The sequence below is a fragment of the Limulus polyphemus genome, unplaced genomic scaffold (assembly GCF_000517525.1).
Source record: "Limulus polyphemus unplaced genomic scaffold, Limulus_polyphemus-2.1.2 Scaffold815, whole genome shotgun sequence".
Taxonomy (NCBI): domain Eukaryota; kingdom Metazoa; phylum Arthropoda; class Merostomata; order Xiphosura; family Limulidae; genus Limulus; species Limulus polyphemus.
The window spans coordinates 290,409-306,341 of record NW_013666425.1 but is presented as its reverse complement, the minus strand read 5'-3'; the positions used below and the strand labels follow the sequence as shown (position 1 = coordinate 306,341).

Sequence of the window (15,933 nt, the reverse complement as noted above, 5' to 3'; positions counted from 1 at the left end):
CTACAGTATACTCACCTTCCTTTATCTATATTGCGGAGACCACATTTGATTGATTCTAGATGTTGATAGTATATGTTCTTGCTATTAGTTGACTGACTAATAGTTGGTCTATTTCTTCTGACCATAACGTTAACATCGTAACATGAATGTCTAAGAAAATGTGTTCTTCTTTCTTTCTAGAGGACTTTATTTAAAGTGGCCAGTGGCCGTGAATGAGATATCCTCTTTTTTTGTTAGTGTTTCTTTCCTTAATATATTTATCCAAGAATATAAGTGTACGCATACCAAACGTCTTTCTGAACAGATCGACAGGGAATGAATGAGGTTAAACTCGTGGGGTGATACGGACGATGTGCACGTGGCCGTGGTCAGGTAAAGAATGATCTTCAAACAACCAAGATCTTTAGAAGAGGATAATTAATATCGATTTTACGTTCTGAGATATTGGAAATTCGTCTGCTTCGGAATGCTTGTGTCAGTAGCACGTGCGAAAATCTCCGTGCAGATATGTCAGTTGTTAAACATTGAAGAACGTTAGAGATTATTACAATTGGAAAGGACACTCGCTTATGCTTGGGACATTTTACAGCATTTCCTGTTCTTTCCAACAGTGAAAAATGAGACATTCAGGCGCAGTACACATTGAATGCCCGCTCTCGCTTGGCCGTGAAACAAAAGCAGATGAACAAAAACGGATAATAGCAACTGCGCGCGTGCGCTATATGTCTCAAAAATTGCGCCAATGGTGGTGCGCAGTGAGCAGAGTGTAAACATGGCGGCAAAGTACAGGTTAGCTTGCAGCTTGCCCATTCCCAGGCTGTAACTACGCCCAAAAATCTAATCACCGATCGTTAAATCCATCTAAGGCAAAGCTAGGAGTGTCATAGAAGCGTTCAATGAATTTGGATTGTCATTAAAACGCGCAAATCATGGAAAACAGGGGGGAGTTAGGTGAACAACAAATCAGGAGCGTTAGTGAGACAGCTGTAGCGGTGGTCTGCTCAGTGGAGTCAGTGGAAGCTGTCGACTCGGTCGGCAGTGTAACCAGTGTCGAGCCCGTGACAGACCCGCCCGAGCTGCTTCCGGGCCACGAGATCACTTCGGACATTATACGTTCAGACTCAGACGAAGAAACAGTATCCTCTACAATGATTGACGCCTCGGACTTTCGGGGTCTAAATGAGCCCGGCTATCAAAGCTTGAATTGTCGTATGTCTCCTGGACTTTCGGTAGCAAATAGTTATGCTACTCTCACCCCTCTGCAGCCCTTGCCACCAATCTCCACCATGTCTGACAAGTTTAGTCACTATGGGCATCATGGTAACGTTAGCGGTAGTTTTACTCTGATGCAAAATAATCCTTTGGGTATGAGTATGAATAGTTATCAATATGATAAGCTTAGTCATGTGGGTGGTATGGCGCCTATGAACATGGGTCCTACACTTGGGGCAGCTCATCCATCTGCTATGTCTATGATGACCACTAATGGACTTGGAACTATGGCCCAACAAACTGGTATTCCCTCTCCCCCATACCTCCAGAACGGCTTGCATTCCCCCGAGAAAGCTATTTCTCCGAATACATATGACTCCTATGCACATCACCGAGACTTATCACGTGGTCTGGGGTTTCCTCAAAGCCCCACTGTAAGCCTCCATTCTCCCACAAGCATGATGCCTACGTTGAACGGACTGAATTCCACCCATACACCCCCATCTGTCCACCTGCAAGCGCCTGTGACACCACCTGAGCACCAAGATATTAAACCAGTCAACATAGCGGCCTTGACCGCACAAACATCTGTGCCTAACGTCAGTTTAGGAATTTCTTCTTTTTCTCAGCCCATGGTCAGTCTGAGTCCAGTCTCAGTTCACAACATGGGTGTTAACTCTATTTGTTCTGCCGTAACTGGCGCCCCTGCCGCGGTTTCCATCAAGAGCTCAGGAGGTCAGACTCCTAACAATTCTAAGGGGGTAGTAGCTGACGAAGTGGAGGAGATCAACACAAAAGATCTGGCCCAACGAATAAGTGCAGAACTGAAACGATACAGCATTCCACAGGCCATCTTCGCCCAGAGGGTGCTGTGCCGATCTCAAGGAACCCTCTCCGACCTGCTGCGGAATCCCAAGCCTTGGAGCAAGTTGAAGTCCGGCAGGGAGACCTTCCGTAGGATGTACAAATGGTTGGAGGAGCCCGAATTTCAACGGATGTCAGCCCTGAGATTAGCAGGTAAATTAAGTAATATTAATGATAGAGGGCGTCTTAAAGAAAGTATAAAGTCAATACAAAAAATATTTAACAAGCAAGGTCGTAGCTAACCTATGTTTTGATACAGATAAATGTAATAAGTTACTATAATAACTTCAGTGGTTGATTTATATCTGACACACACAAAGTACTACAAAAACTGGAGATGAATAAAGCTGTTCATAAAAATAGTAAAATAAGTGAACATCTTATCAGAAACAAACTAAGGCGAATTTTTGCCATCTATTAAAGTAAGTATTAAGTAATATAACCTCTGATTCCGGATTATAAATGAACGCTAAAAGTAATATGTAAGAAATGATGAATTAAACCAAGTGTCCTTATTTTTCTTAAATAAAAAGTTAATTACCTATCTTTTCGTCTGTAGTCAACTTTGATTGCTGTAACGTAAAACGACATTATTTTTCTATCTTAGTTCTATTTGATTAATTTAGCATTGCGACATCTCTACCTGTGTGTTTAAAGCCAAAATCCTAATTTACATTTCGTTAAAGTATAGTTTACTGTAGTGCTTGTTTATGGATCTTTGGAAGAAAAGATAATTAAACTACACGAGACAAAGTGGGTAAAATCACAGTGTAGTCTCATACATATATTGTGATTATATTCGTGCATCTGGGTTTCGTTAATTAAGATTTAGCTATATGTAGTTACACGTAGATTTTTCATCAAACGGAAAATGATAGGTTAAGTGTAGTGACTTTTACATTGATCATATCAATACGGAATGCGCTGCCATGTTCTAAAAATGTTTAACTACTGGATACCAGCTAATTCACAGAATTCATAGATTAACAAATGATTTATAAATAGGACCAGTAGGAGATGTCGCCTTTATGTATTAATAACGATAATTAATAGCAGCACAACGTACTGTGTAATAGAGTTCTTTCCGTTAAAGTTGTCAAATATTTCAAATTAGAATGGTAACAACATCGCAACTAAATAAGTACTAGTCGATAGGGTATGAACAGTTATTTTATACAAAAATATTACATTTTTACATCAAATCCATACAATAATTAAAGAGATTTACTGACAATTTTATTGACCTGTTATTCTACATACATTATGCCTAAAAAGAACCTAATAAAATGTTAAGAATTTATTTTCGATCTCTATTTCGTTCTTTCAATGATAGCATCCACGTTATGTATTTCTGTGTGTTTATAATCATATATTGTATTTTCTTTAACAATGAAATATCATTTTAACTTTCAGTAGTAGAAAACGTTGCGGTTAAAAGCAGTTCTAAACTTAAACTTAACTCAATATATAACACATACTAAGCAAAAATAAGTCATGTTCATAAGTCTCTATAACAATAACTCGAATGTATCTGTAACAAGAAGAAAAAAATCCCTCTTTCTAACAACACGAGGAACTGTTACTGTGAACTCCAATGATGGGTAGGTGCCAGATTTCTGCAAGTAATGATATCATAAAATTCTTTGTTCCAAGAAGATTCTACTCATGTGTTTCAGAATAAGACTTATTTGTTTAGGAAAATAGTTTTCTGTTCTGTTGACATTCATTATTACATGCTAAGAAATCAGCGACAAAAACGAAAATATTTCTCAGTTTGAAGGTGTCTGAGCGTGATCACTTGTATTAAAATCTCTACATTTATTGTCGTTCTTTTAAGATTAGCAATCCCCTGTAAAACACCTTTCTCCTTAGTACGTTTGAAAACTGTAAGGAAACAAAAGATTAAAAAAAAAACTTTTGTAAAGATGTGTACCTATTTATATGAAATACAAGTTTAACAACAGTCATGGCAATGTTTTGGCTCAATAACCTCAACCAAATCCGTTTTGTCGTTTTCAAGAGACAATGTCGGCTTAGAAACAAGGCACGTGATTCCTGCACTTGACGTCAGTTAACCAAATATTTCCTCTTCGTTGGTTCGTGACGTTGCTCCTCTCGTGCCAGCAAACGTCTCCCTTAGAAGGAATATGGCGCGAGAGAGTGGCTCCTCTATAGTGTGTACTCGTGCGTATTAAATCTTCCCATTGTCTTCTTTAATGACTTGCTTTCGGGCATGCAATGTTAAAAAGCGGGAAAGATTTACAAACGGCTTGTATTAACATAGTATATTTCTGTGATTTGTTAGATAACTTACTCATGTGACTGTTCTAAGCCATTAAGGTTTAAGACAGAACAAAATATGATTCTAAAGTGTTTCTGTTTAATATATTATTACGCTAGTACTTATTCAAAGGAGTGTGAGTAAAGGAATTTCTAAAGTTCACAGATAATGAATTTATAAATATCATCTCTGTAATTAAGCACAAAGCTACACAATGGGCTATCTGTGCTCTCACCACCACGGGTATCGAAACCCGGATTCTAGCGTTGTTAGTCCGCAGACATACCGCTATGGCACTGGGAGGCAAATATCATCTCTATTTATAATGGTGTGGGATTAACTCTTGATTTTAACCGCATTCAGTTGATCAAAATTCACAGGAAATTACGATTTTTGAGTAGTTAACTATAGACTGTTAAACAATACAAAATTCTTAGTATTTTTTAACCAGTGAACAGTTAACTGAAGTACGTTGTTAGGCATATTTGATATAAACGAAATGACTCTCAACTTTAGGACAAAAACTAACATTTTACTTCCAATATTTCCACTAAGGTAATAATCTTGATACATTGTATTGTTTACTGACGAAAACATATGTCGAAGTATTGGTATCAGAATTTTTTTCTGAAGTTGAAAGCTTTTCTTTTTACTCAAATACACAGTTTAGTCAAACTACAAGTTCCGTATTTCAATGAGTCAATAATTCACAATACTACCAGTCACAACCATATTACTACTTAGGGAGATGGGAATAAGTATAAGGTTTTAGTCTGTGAACTTGTCCCCAGGTGGGTCAGCGGTACGTTTATAGAGTTACACCGCTAAAATACGAGGTTAGATTTCCCGCGGTGGCCAGAGAACAGGTATGCCAGTCTGTAGCTATGTGCTGAAAACACTGCAACGTTCTGTGGTGGGTTTCAATAGATCTTTGAAAATTCTACATTACTTAACTAGTTTGTAGATATTCAAAAGAAAAATGATGATTAATTGTACGATCTAAGTTCCTAAGTTAACAAGATATGTTGATATGCTTATAGTTATCTTGCTAGACTTGTAAATCCGCAACTGGAAATTTAAGATATAAGAACCAACAACATGAGTATTTAGACGTTGTTGAAATTCCTAAATGAGGCGTCCGAAACTATAAATGTCTTTTATTTAAATATCATTTACTATAACTGAAATATAGTATACTCAAATACATATACAGTTCTTAATTTCTGTCAGGTCTCCCGGATTTGAGATCCGGAATTCCTTTGAATTTTTTCACTAATTCTAAAGGAATGAACTACAATTTTAAGATTGCCACAGTTGTATTGTGAATTCATATTTCATTGAAATGGTTCAACTCTATTGCTTTCTTGAACCCCATTCACAACAATATGATCTTTAGCATTTAAACCGTTATCTTTGAACCCCCCCCCCCAACCCATCAACAGGGATTCGGTACTTTTCCTTCTAGAGATTAAGCACAACATATACGCATGTAATACTAATTATATAAGATGATAAGGGGGTCTTCACGTTTTACGTCTTTGATGTAGATCATAAACATGCTCACTATTCCTTAATCAATTAAATAATTACGTTTCATGCATTCAATGATCACTGCATCTTTTTACTCTCTCTTTTTCATATAACGCTATAGTATCTTTTCTCTGTTAAGTGTGTTTATAATATTCTTCAAGAAGACCTCGGAGTTCAACCACATTCTGTTATGCCTAAAGATTTTACTACTGTTCAATATGAAAACCAATATACTTTATTCGTCAAACAATATCGTTCAACTGGTCCAAAGTTTAGCTATCAGAACACGAGTATTGCGCGAAACGTTAGATAGATAGCTAAATAAACAATGGTCTCTTATTAATGCAAAGATGTTCGGAACTTCGTACTCTTTCAATTCTCTAAAACAGAAATGATTTGAAACGAAGCTAGTTTTATTCCATAACGTATGGATAAACTTGTAATCGTATGCCATGATATTTTGAACTGAGCTTTGTCCAGTTTATGCTATAGTCTATATTTTACAAGATATTAGCTAAAGCGTTAAAAACTGCAACCAATTTCCTACATAAGTTTCTGCCCAATATAAACATGCACCTTAATACAAATGCATCTGAATTGGTCGATAGCAGAAGAACGTGTATTATGTTTTAACTTATAAGTTAAATACGTTCGAAATATAGTTTATTAAGATAAAAAAAAACAAAAAACATTTGACCAAAACGCTTTAGACATTTGTTATTATTATTAATTTTAATCGAAAATATTTATTCAAACTTATTGAAATTGTTAATTAATTGGGAGAAATAAGATTAGGTGTTGAAAGGAAGTAAGGTAGTTAATATCGCCTCCCCCTAAGGGTATACAATAAAATATCCTTCATCAGCTTGTTTACCTACTCTTATTGTTCATGTGTATAAAAAGTTTTAAACATTGTCCGTTGGATGGCTTCATGCTTGATTTATAGGTTAGACTGGAAAGCCTAACCTAATGAGTTATGCCTCATTATTCTAAAGCCATGAAACTTTAATCAAATTTCTTTATATGCAAAATGCATCTATAACCTATTAATACGAGCAAGAGCATTTTACGCTCAGAATAAAAAGAACAACGCAGGAATACCAGTAATCTTTGTTATTTTATGACATTTTTCGTGAATGCTATTAAAACAACACAACACTTGGATAAAAGTATCTTGTTTTGGTGTATTCCGTACAAAAACGCCCGCTATGTATCTCAGGGTGTGTGTTTTTTTTCTCTTTTTTTTACACAATGGTTATCTGCGCTTAGTCATCCCTAATTTTGAAACAGCTTCTCCCAAACCTGGGGTTGTAAGTTTGTCGGGGAAAAAAAGCTTATGTGGCAACAAACAAACAAACAAACAAGAAGTGAATGAATCGTTTGAATATATTTTCGAAAAGATGGTGTCGCGCTGATTCAGGATTTCTGAAATGGGGGTCGACACTGAAAAAGTTTGGGAATCGCTGGACTAAAAAGGAAGGATACTATTCAAGAACACTCACCACAAAAATGTTGGCTACTTTTGTCTCTCATTCTGAACAACAATATGATTTAGACACTGTTGCATCGCATCCTCTTCCCCAAAATGCAAGAAGCGCTATTTTGTGGCAACGGGACGCTAATCATAAAACCCTTGGATTCGCAGTCTACGTAGTTTACCACTAAGCCACTCCCAATTTGCGTCTCATAGTAATCTTACAGTTTTTTGTTCGAATTTTTGCTAGAATATTTTCAAGTTGATCTCGATAGTGCGTATGAAATCTTTGACAGCATTCAAAAGTGTAAAAAGTACATGCACTGAAAAAAATGCATTGAAAGTTATTGCTCTATTGTTAAAACTGCATGAAATAGGTTTTCTGTCATACAAAACATTAATTTTATTAAAATGATTCGTAACACTATTTTAATAGATAAAGTCATAGAAAGCATTAATTTCATATTAACTCAATTTTATATGTGATTTGGTTCTTCAGTATTTGCCTTAAACACGTCATCAAAATATAAATGAAATAGACATTCATTTCATACCAGAATATTATGTTCTCAAACATTTCTAGAAAGATGAACACGTGTCTTTTCTCATTCCCCTCATTGGGTGTAAATAAAGATTTATTTGCAGACACCAATTTCTACATTTTCCCAAAAACTTTATTTGAAAGCTTAGTTTCCAGTTCTCTGTGCAATATTTGTAAACTTTATTCCTTGTCACAAATCATCTGTGCAATTTGATACCATTACTCCCTCTAGGTGAAACATTTGCTATAAAGTTTAAGGAATTTAGATGGAACGTGGGCTTATGGCTATTATGGGGTTGTGGTGAAGGGTATAGAAGCAGCACGTGCTAAGTGTGGGAAAGAGACACTCCCCCGCCTTCAGTCTATGTCTCGGTAATGAATACTGGGCTCAGACCGATAGGTATATTAGATTCTGTCTAACTGTTGGAGCGGAGAATGGGAGAAAGACTAGTTTAGATAAACCAGGAAAACGAAATTTCAGAACTGTGTTATTGGGTTTACGTTCCGAGTTGCTATTTCATCAGATTCTATATCACGCATGTTCGAAGCATTTTCCAGCTAACCTAAGAAAGAAAACGAAAATACTTACCATCTTATATATATTAAACTACTGTATTCACTGTGGACTGCTAAAATGTTTGAAATTTTAATATTTCATTTTTCGTTTATAATCCTTTAAACACGCACCCCAGTGGCACAGCGGTATGTCTACGGACGTATGCCGCTAGAAATCAGGTTTCGATACCCCTGGTGGTGCAGAGTACAGATAGCTTTTTGTGTAGCTGTATGCTTAACTACATACAACAACAACAACAACCTTTAATCACGGGATGTGAATAAGAAACGATTGTGACGTAATTAAATGTCATTCAAGAGTGGGCATGACCTACGATTCTTACTTCTCAAGTACCCTCGTAAGTTAGGGGTTGGATTGCTACCCGATCGACTTTGTAAACTTAGCCATATTACGATATAAGTATCCCGTTTTTACCAAATCAATATACTAAAACCACATCAATTTATATTATCTGAAACTTATTGTTGCATTTTCTGAAGATATGACTATTTTTGACGAATAACAAGCAGACAATTGCATCAGCTTACGTCTATTAGATAAGTTGTTTATTTCGTTTATAAGACATTTATTGAATCATTTTTCGTTGAGTTTTGAATTGTCCATTCTATTCATGTTCAAGCTCGACTTTTTGTCAGTAAATATTTTTGTATTCTCGACCACTTAACTTCAAAAAGCTCCTGTTATCATAATATGTATAAGTAAGTCTATGATGGTTAAGATATATAAATAGTAGGCTAATAATGCAGCTAAACTAAACGTTTCATAAACCGATTGTATTTTTCAGTCTTGAATCAATTTTTTTTAATTTAGTAAAATAGTACTTTGTTAACTTTTTTTACACATATTTTCAATAACACGCCTAAAGTAACAACTCTTGTATACATGCATACTAAGTTTAGCCTAATATTATGTGCATAAATAGTGTGAACATCACAAGGAAGAAAAGGCCTTTTCCTTGAAATCAAGAACAAAGCCATTAATTATACAGAATGTGTAGTATTTTCCATTTTGACGACTTTAATACTGAACACTGCTAATTTAAAGAGCCCTTACTTATAGAAAAATTAGATTCTGTTAAAATTGTACGGCAAGTAAGATGAAAGTAAGGATGTTTGATAATCTTTGTTCTATACAATATGTTATTCTGATTATTGTGTTAAACACGCAGAGTTAATTCGTAACTTATAACCATGTAAAACAAACCATATCCTGGGAAACAACAAAACAATTCAAATAATATAACCCAAGAAATTTATAGTATCATAAACATGTCCAGTAGTAAGTGATATGTTCAACATTTTGTTCTTACTGCAGAGAGAGAGTTGTAGTGTTTAAAATCCATAGGGAGCTCGAGAAACCTGTAGTGTGGATCTCACGCACTGAACCTAAGGTGTTGTTTGCACACACACACCACCACCAAGAGAATAACAACGTTTATATAAAAAAAAAGTTTTGGGAGTGAACTGACTTGCGAGTCTAACGTGACTAACCTTTCGATGATAAAAAACACGCACGCAGTTTTAGGTTAGCTGTTTGTTTCCTTTCTCTCACGTGACACCTTAACTAGGTGTTCGCTGTTACTACATATAAAAGAAAAGACCAGACCGTTCCCATGGAAACTTCAGTTTATGTAAACACTAAAATGTAACGCTAAAAAAGCTGGATTTCTTTAAGTAAGCCGAGATTATAAATTAATTTTCTACTTTACGTTGTCGTTGTATCAAACTTTGTCAAGCATTTGGTTTTTAATTTTCTTTGTATAATCCAAATAATTTGTGAAAATCATCATACAGAAGTGCAGGAATGTACAGATATATATTGATTAACGACAATATAAAATACTGCGTTTTTCAGTTTATATGACACTGGACGATAAACGTTATATGTGACTTGTAACTGTTGTTTAAAATAGTAGACAAAAAAGGGAATAGGACGGCTCAGAGATAATGTTCGAATAATGAAGAGAAGAAGGATGAGTGTATTGTAATTCCCGTCTGATTAATTAGAATCAGACTCAGAATATGAGGAGTATGTATCAAGCAAGTAAGGCAAATGAAGAGACACTAATATAAAACAAAAACATAGGGTTGTTAGTAGCACAAAACAATTCAGTTGGTGCGACTCAAGCCTGATTTACAGCTATGTTTATATTCCAACTAAGCTGTAAAACCAATTTATAACTGTAACGTGTTATATCTCACTGGTGTGACTCAAGCCTGATTTACAGCTATGTTTATATTCCAACTAAGCTGTAAAACCAATTTATAACAGTAACGTGTTATATCTCACTGGTGTGACTCAAGACTGATTTACAGCTATGTTTATATTCCAACTAAGCTGTAAAACCAATTTATGACAGTAACGTGTTATATCTCACTGGTGTGACTCAAGCCTGATTTACAGCTATGTTTGTATTTAAACTAAGCTGTAAAACCATTTTATAACAGTAACGTGTTATATCTCGCTAGTGTGATTCAAGCCTGATAGATCACTATGTTTGTATTCCAACTAAGCTGTAAAACCATATTTTGACGGAAATGTGTTACATCTCACTAGTGTGACTCAAGCCTGATTCATCACTATGTTTATGTGTAAACTAAGCTGTAAAACCATTTCATGACAGTAACGTGTTACAGCTCACTAGTGTGACACGAGCCTGATTTATAATTATGTTCATATTCACACGAAGTTATAAAACCATATTATGGCGTGACCATTAACTAATACTCCCTACCTTGCACAACTGACCCAGGATACATAAAAATAATGTTAACTGCGCTTGCAAGAAACGCCACGGCTGTAAGAAAGCTTTTCACATGTCTATAGCAGAGGCACTGTTTCCTGCATTTGAAAAGGAACTCAAGAGTTAAAAAACGTACAAAATGAAATTACGATGCAAACACGTCAAGACTTTCCCATCTTTCTTCATAGGATGGCCTCGTCTAACATAATCATAAAATTAAAAATTTGTATAACCTGTTCATTCTAAGTTAGCGACCCACCCACAACATTTAACGTCATGCATATCCGCTAGACAAATGCGGCATGCTTAAACGACTCAACTTTACTTACCTCTAATTTTAACTAGATAAAAAAGATAGGATAAAAAAATAACAAACCATATACTCTTACAACGCCATTAAAATACTTAGTCTGTCAACAATCAGAGTAATGCCATTTAAACAGTTTTACAGGGGAATATAACAGCAAATTACGAAATTATTTTGAGAACTGATATTCAAATATAAACACAGAACTGAAAGTTATCCTATCAAATGCAATGTAATATTTTACGATAATGTTTACAGCACATTCAGTCAATTATAATAACTACTGTATTTTGAAATAATTACTGTATGTATATAGCTTTAGATAACGTGGAACTGCCACAGGCTTCTATAAAAAAACAGTTGTAAAATATAACAAAACAGTTTAAAGCTGTATCTTATACATAACCGATATAATAATATAAAAAATAATTATATTAAACAAAATCAAATTTAATAATCTTTAATATCATCATATGCAAATCCTTTTATACATAACCGATATAATAATATGAAAATAATTATATTAAACAAAATCAAATTTAATAATCTTTAATATCATCATATGCAAATCCTCTTATACATAACCGATATAATAATATAAAAATAATTATATTAAACACAATCAAATTTAATAATCTTTAATATCATCATATGCAAATCCTCTTATACATAACCGATATAATAATATAAAAATAATTATATTAAACAAAATCAAATTTAATAATCTTTAATATCATCATATGCAAATCCTCTTAGCATAAAAACAAAAAAAAAGGAATTTAAACACTTTTACAGGGAATATGGCAAATTATAGTGTGAAAACCTAAGCTATCCTGATAACATTAAAACGAAACAAAGACATATAGTATATTTATAAAAATATCTAAATAAATTGGCCTTAATATGTGCCAGTCAACCATTATACTAACATATATTATATGGCTAAGATTTAACCAAAATGAAATTAAACAATACATAATAGAATCATACATCATACACCACACGACTAAATTAAGTTTTTATCATTAAATAAATCTAAAAATAGTAGTGGACCAGCTAATTCCTTCCAAAGAGTAGACAACTTTCCATTCACATCTCTTTTGAACAGCTCTACAACAAAGTGTAGCCAATAAAGATTTGAGTCCTAATGCTACTCTTCCCAGAGCCCCTTATTAGTTACAATAAATAACCAACAATTTTCTGTTTTAATTATTGAGGTGTTTATGTATTGCTGTACAGACTTTAACTACAGATAGATCTGGTCTCATCAACTGAGGAGAATGTCCATGTACATTTTCATGTCACTCTCTTTGACAGACTTATATTGTGAAATTCTACGTTTACAATACTCTTAACCAGTATGAATTTTGTAAAATAGCTTTAGTTAGTGAAGTTGTATTAGAAAAGTTGGTCTCAAATAGTTGATTAGAAGTTTTAAAGTCGCACAAACCTTAAACTTCTTTCTTAGATGTTGGTTGCAGCCAGTTTTCTGACTACTTTGATATTAATATGATCAATATACATGTCGCCTCATCAAGGAATTCTATTTGCATATGTACTCTTTCCCAGCTTAAGTTTTAGTTCTGGTTTACATTGTCCGTTTTCCAATTACCAGTTTTAAATGTATGGCCAAACACAAGTTTGTCGTCAATGGCATACATTAGTCCGTTTCCCAATTACCAGTTTTAAATGTATGGCCAAACACAAGTTTGTCGTCAATGGCATACATTAGTCCGTTTCCCAATTACCAGTTTTAAATGTATGGCCAAACACAAGTTTGTCGTCAATGGCATACATTAGTCCGTTTCCCAATTACCAGTTTTAAATGTATGGCCAAACACAAGTTTGTCGTCAATGGCATACATTAGTCCGTTTTCCAATTACCAGTTTTAAATGTATGGCCAAACACAAGTTTGTCGTCAATGGCATACATTAGAAATATTTTAAACTACAAACCCACACAATCGAAGTTCCAACAATCACTCAAAAGCAACTGGCGCATCACACATGCCAAATAATATGACATATAATTCATAGTAACCTTTTCATGGGATTAAAGCAGTCTCACGTCCATATTCATTGCCAAGTTCTAGTTGTCGATTAACAGAAACAAGATCTAAAATACTGAATAAGAGGAAGCATTTAACGTGTCTGTAAAATGTAGTGGAAATTCATCAAAGCTCACAAAAACCTTAATCTAACTTACTTCTTTTTAACAATCACTACGAATGATGACTGTGCACTTTATGAGGGTTGTATGATCTCCTTCAGCATCCAATCTATCTTAATGCAGGAAATATATCTCTAATGCTCCAGGAAAGCCTGTGCAGTAACTGCTTTATTGAACATATGTCATCAGTGTCTACATGGTTACGAGTTATATCAGTCCTACCCAGGTAACCATCTGTATGACAAGCACTTCATCAATCAGGTCTCCACTACATTTACAGTTGGGCTTTTCAAGACAACAGGATCTGATGTTCAAATATGCTTTGTAGCTAGCTGCCGAACTGCTTCAGGAATCAGTTTAGCTTCTCCATTACTAATCGTCTCCCAGTAGCTCCATGATAAGTCCGCAGTATTATAACATTAAAAACAGGTTTGAATACCCGTAGTTGGCACAGCACAGATAGCCCATTGCGTTGCTTTGTGCTTAACAGCAAATAAACCAACATTTGATAATTCCTTATAACGTGTTTTCACTAGCTATTTTCTACTAGACTTAGGGAGCCAAATGATGTCAGGTTTCTGGCCAGGTAAAACTGACTTAGTTGATATCCACAACTGCGTAGGGTCTTAAATGTCTATCTCTGCTTCTTTGCGTATGTGAGGCATGTATTCGAACTTAAGTAGGCGTTGTAATACCTACGTAGGTGCATATCCTGTCTCAGCCGGTGGTGGTAGGATATTCTAATGAACTAAATATCCATCTGGTGGCTATTCTGTGTGGAAGCATACACCATCTGAGGTAGAGTCATCTACAAGTACCTTCAAATTTCTTATCTCTAGGTCCACTTGCTAGTAAATCACAAAATCACAGTGTTATTATTAAACATATAACAAATTAAAATTAAATTAACACATATGGATGTTAACAGTAACAATGGAAGGACGAAATAAACACGAAAAAGAGGTCTAAGAATAACAGACATTTTAAATTACGCTGGTTGACTGACTAGCAATAACCACGCAGATGAGCAAGACTTTACTGGTTGGAAAGCAACAACAAGGCTGCCTCCTCAGAACTGACACGCAGTTTTAATAGTAAAAGTGATGTACATTTATTACTGATCCAATTATATTTAACATATGTTCACTCAGATGTCCTACAGTTCTACTCGTTTTTGAACATTGGCAAATACCAGAAAGAAGTATACAGTTGGGACGTTAAAATTGTAATAACTGAAAAAAATAAATGTAACAGCAAAAGATAATTCAAATTTGCCCATGTAAATGATGATCAGTAGACGATCAAATGTTTGGCGATTTTGTAATAATTTTTGTTGATGTGTTTATTTTACCAGTTATAAAAAATAGGCAATTCCCACTGCATTGCCCGTATATATTGCGAACCGTGGTGTCTGTGCGAGCTTCCCACGCTGTGTTTGAAAAGCTGCGCACACAGGCAGTGTTCAAAATTCACTTTTGAAATGACGGGAGAACAGTCATGAATATTGTGATGCCAAATTTTATTTCGCAAGCAGGATATTCTACACAGAATTCTTAGGAATTAACCACAGTATCATTCACATTTCAAAATGTGACGTAACTTAAAGAATAAAAATGTAGATTTACCGTATGTTATTGTTGAGCGGCTCTTAGCATGACTGAAATGCTCAACAATTACTTTCCACAGTAGGCGGTATAAATAGCTCCGAGATTTGGCTCTGTGTGGAACCAAGAGTCCAACACAATTAACCTTTCTACTGTCCATGAAATAACTTAAATTGATAGATTAACATAAACATTTTCCGTCACTGGGGTACTATTTCTTGTGAGCCATAAGATGTTAAAATAGTGGTTTTACGTCTGTAATAAACCCCACAAGCCCAAATAAACTTTCCACGTGTCTACAACAGCTGTACGTGATTCAAGCAGGAACAGAAACTCAAAAACATTATATGCATATACTTAAATCAATATTAATTATGAGATAGTAAGACTATGAGGTTAACACGTTAAAGAGGTTTGTAATGGTAGCCAGTAGTTTCCGCTTATCTCACTAATTCAGACTTTATGGATATTTAATTATAATTCTAGAAGACAATGCGAAAGAATAGCATTGAGATGTCACTCATTTGTTATTAACTTTTTTGAAATAAGTAATATAAACGTGATAAATTACATTCCAGCTTTTGTTGTGTTTATTTTTTTTTACAGAAAGGTAAGCCATGCGCAAGCAAA

General features: G+C 34.8%; 1 protein-coding gene across 2 annotated transcripts in view; it reads left to right on the top strand.

The window, feature by feature from the left end:
* Nucleotides 1-799: 799 nt before the first annotated feature.
* The window catches only part of LOC106460680 (hepatocyte nuclear factor 6-like), a 237,159-nt gene continuing 222,025 nt past the window's right edge, over nucleotides 800-15,933 (top strand). For both annotated transcript variants that reach the window (XM_022387458.1, XM_022387459.1), the window contains exon 1: nucleotides 800-2,229. In XM_022387458.1, coding sequence (XP_022243166.1) covers nucleotides 930-2,229 — 1,300 coding nt within the window. In that variant the 5' untranslated portion in view covers nucleotides 800-929. The remainder of the gene's footprint in view (nucleotides 2,230-15,933) is intronic.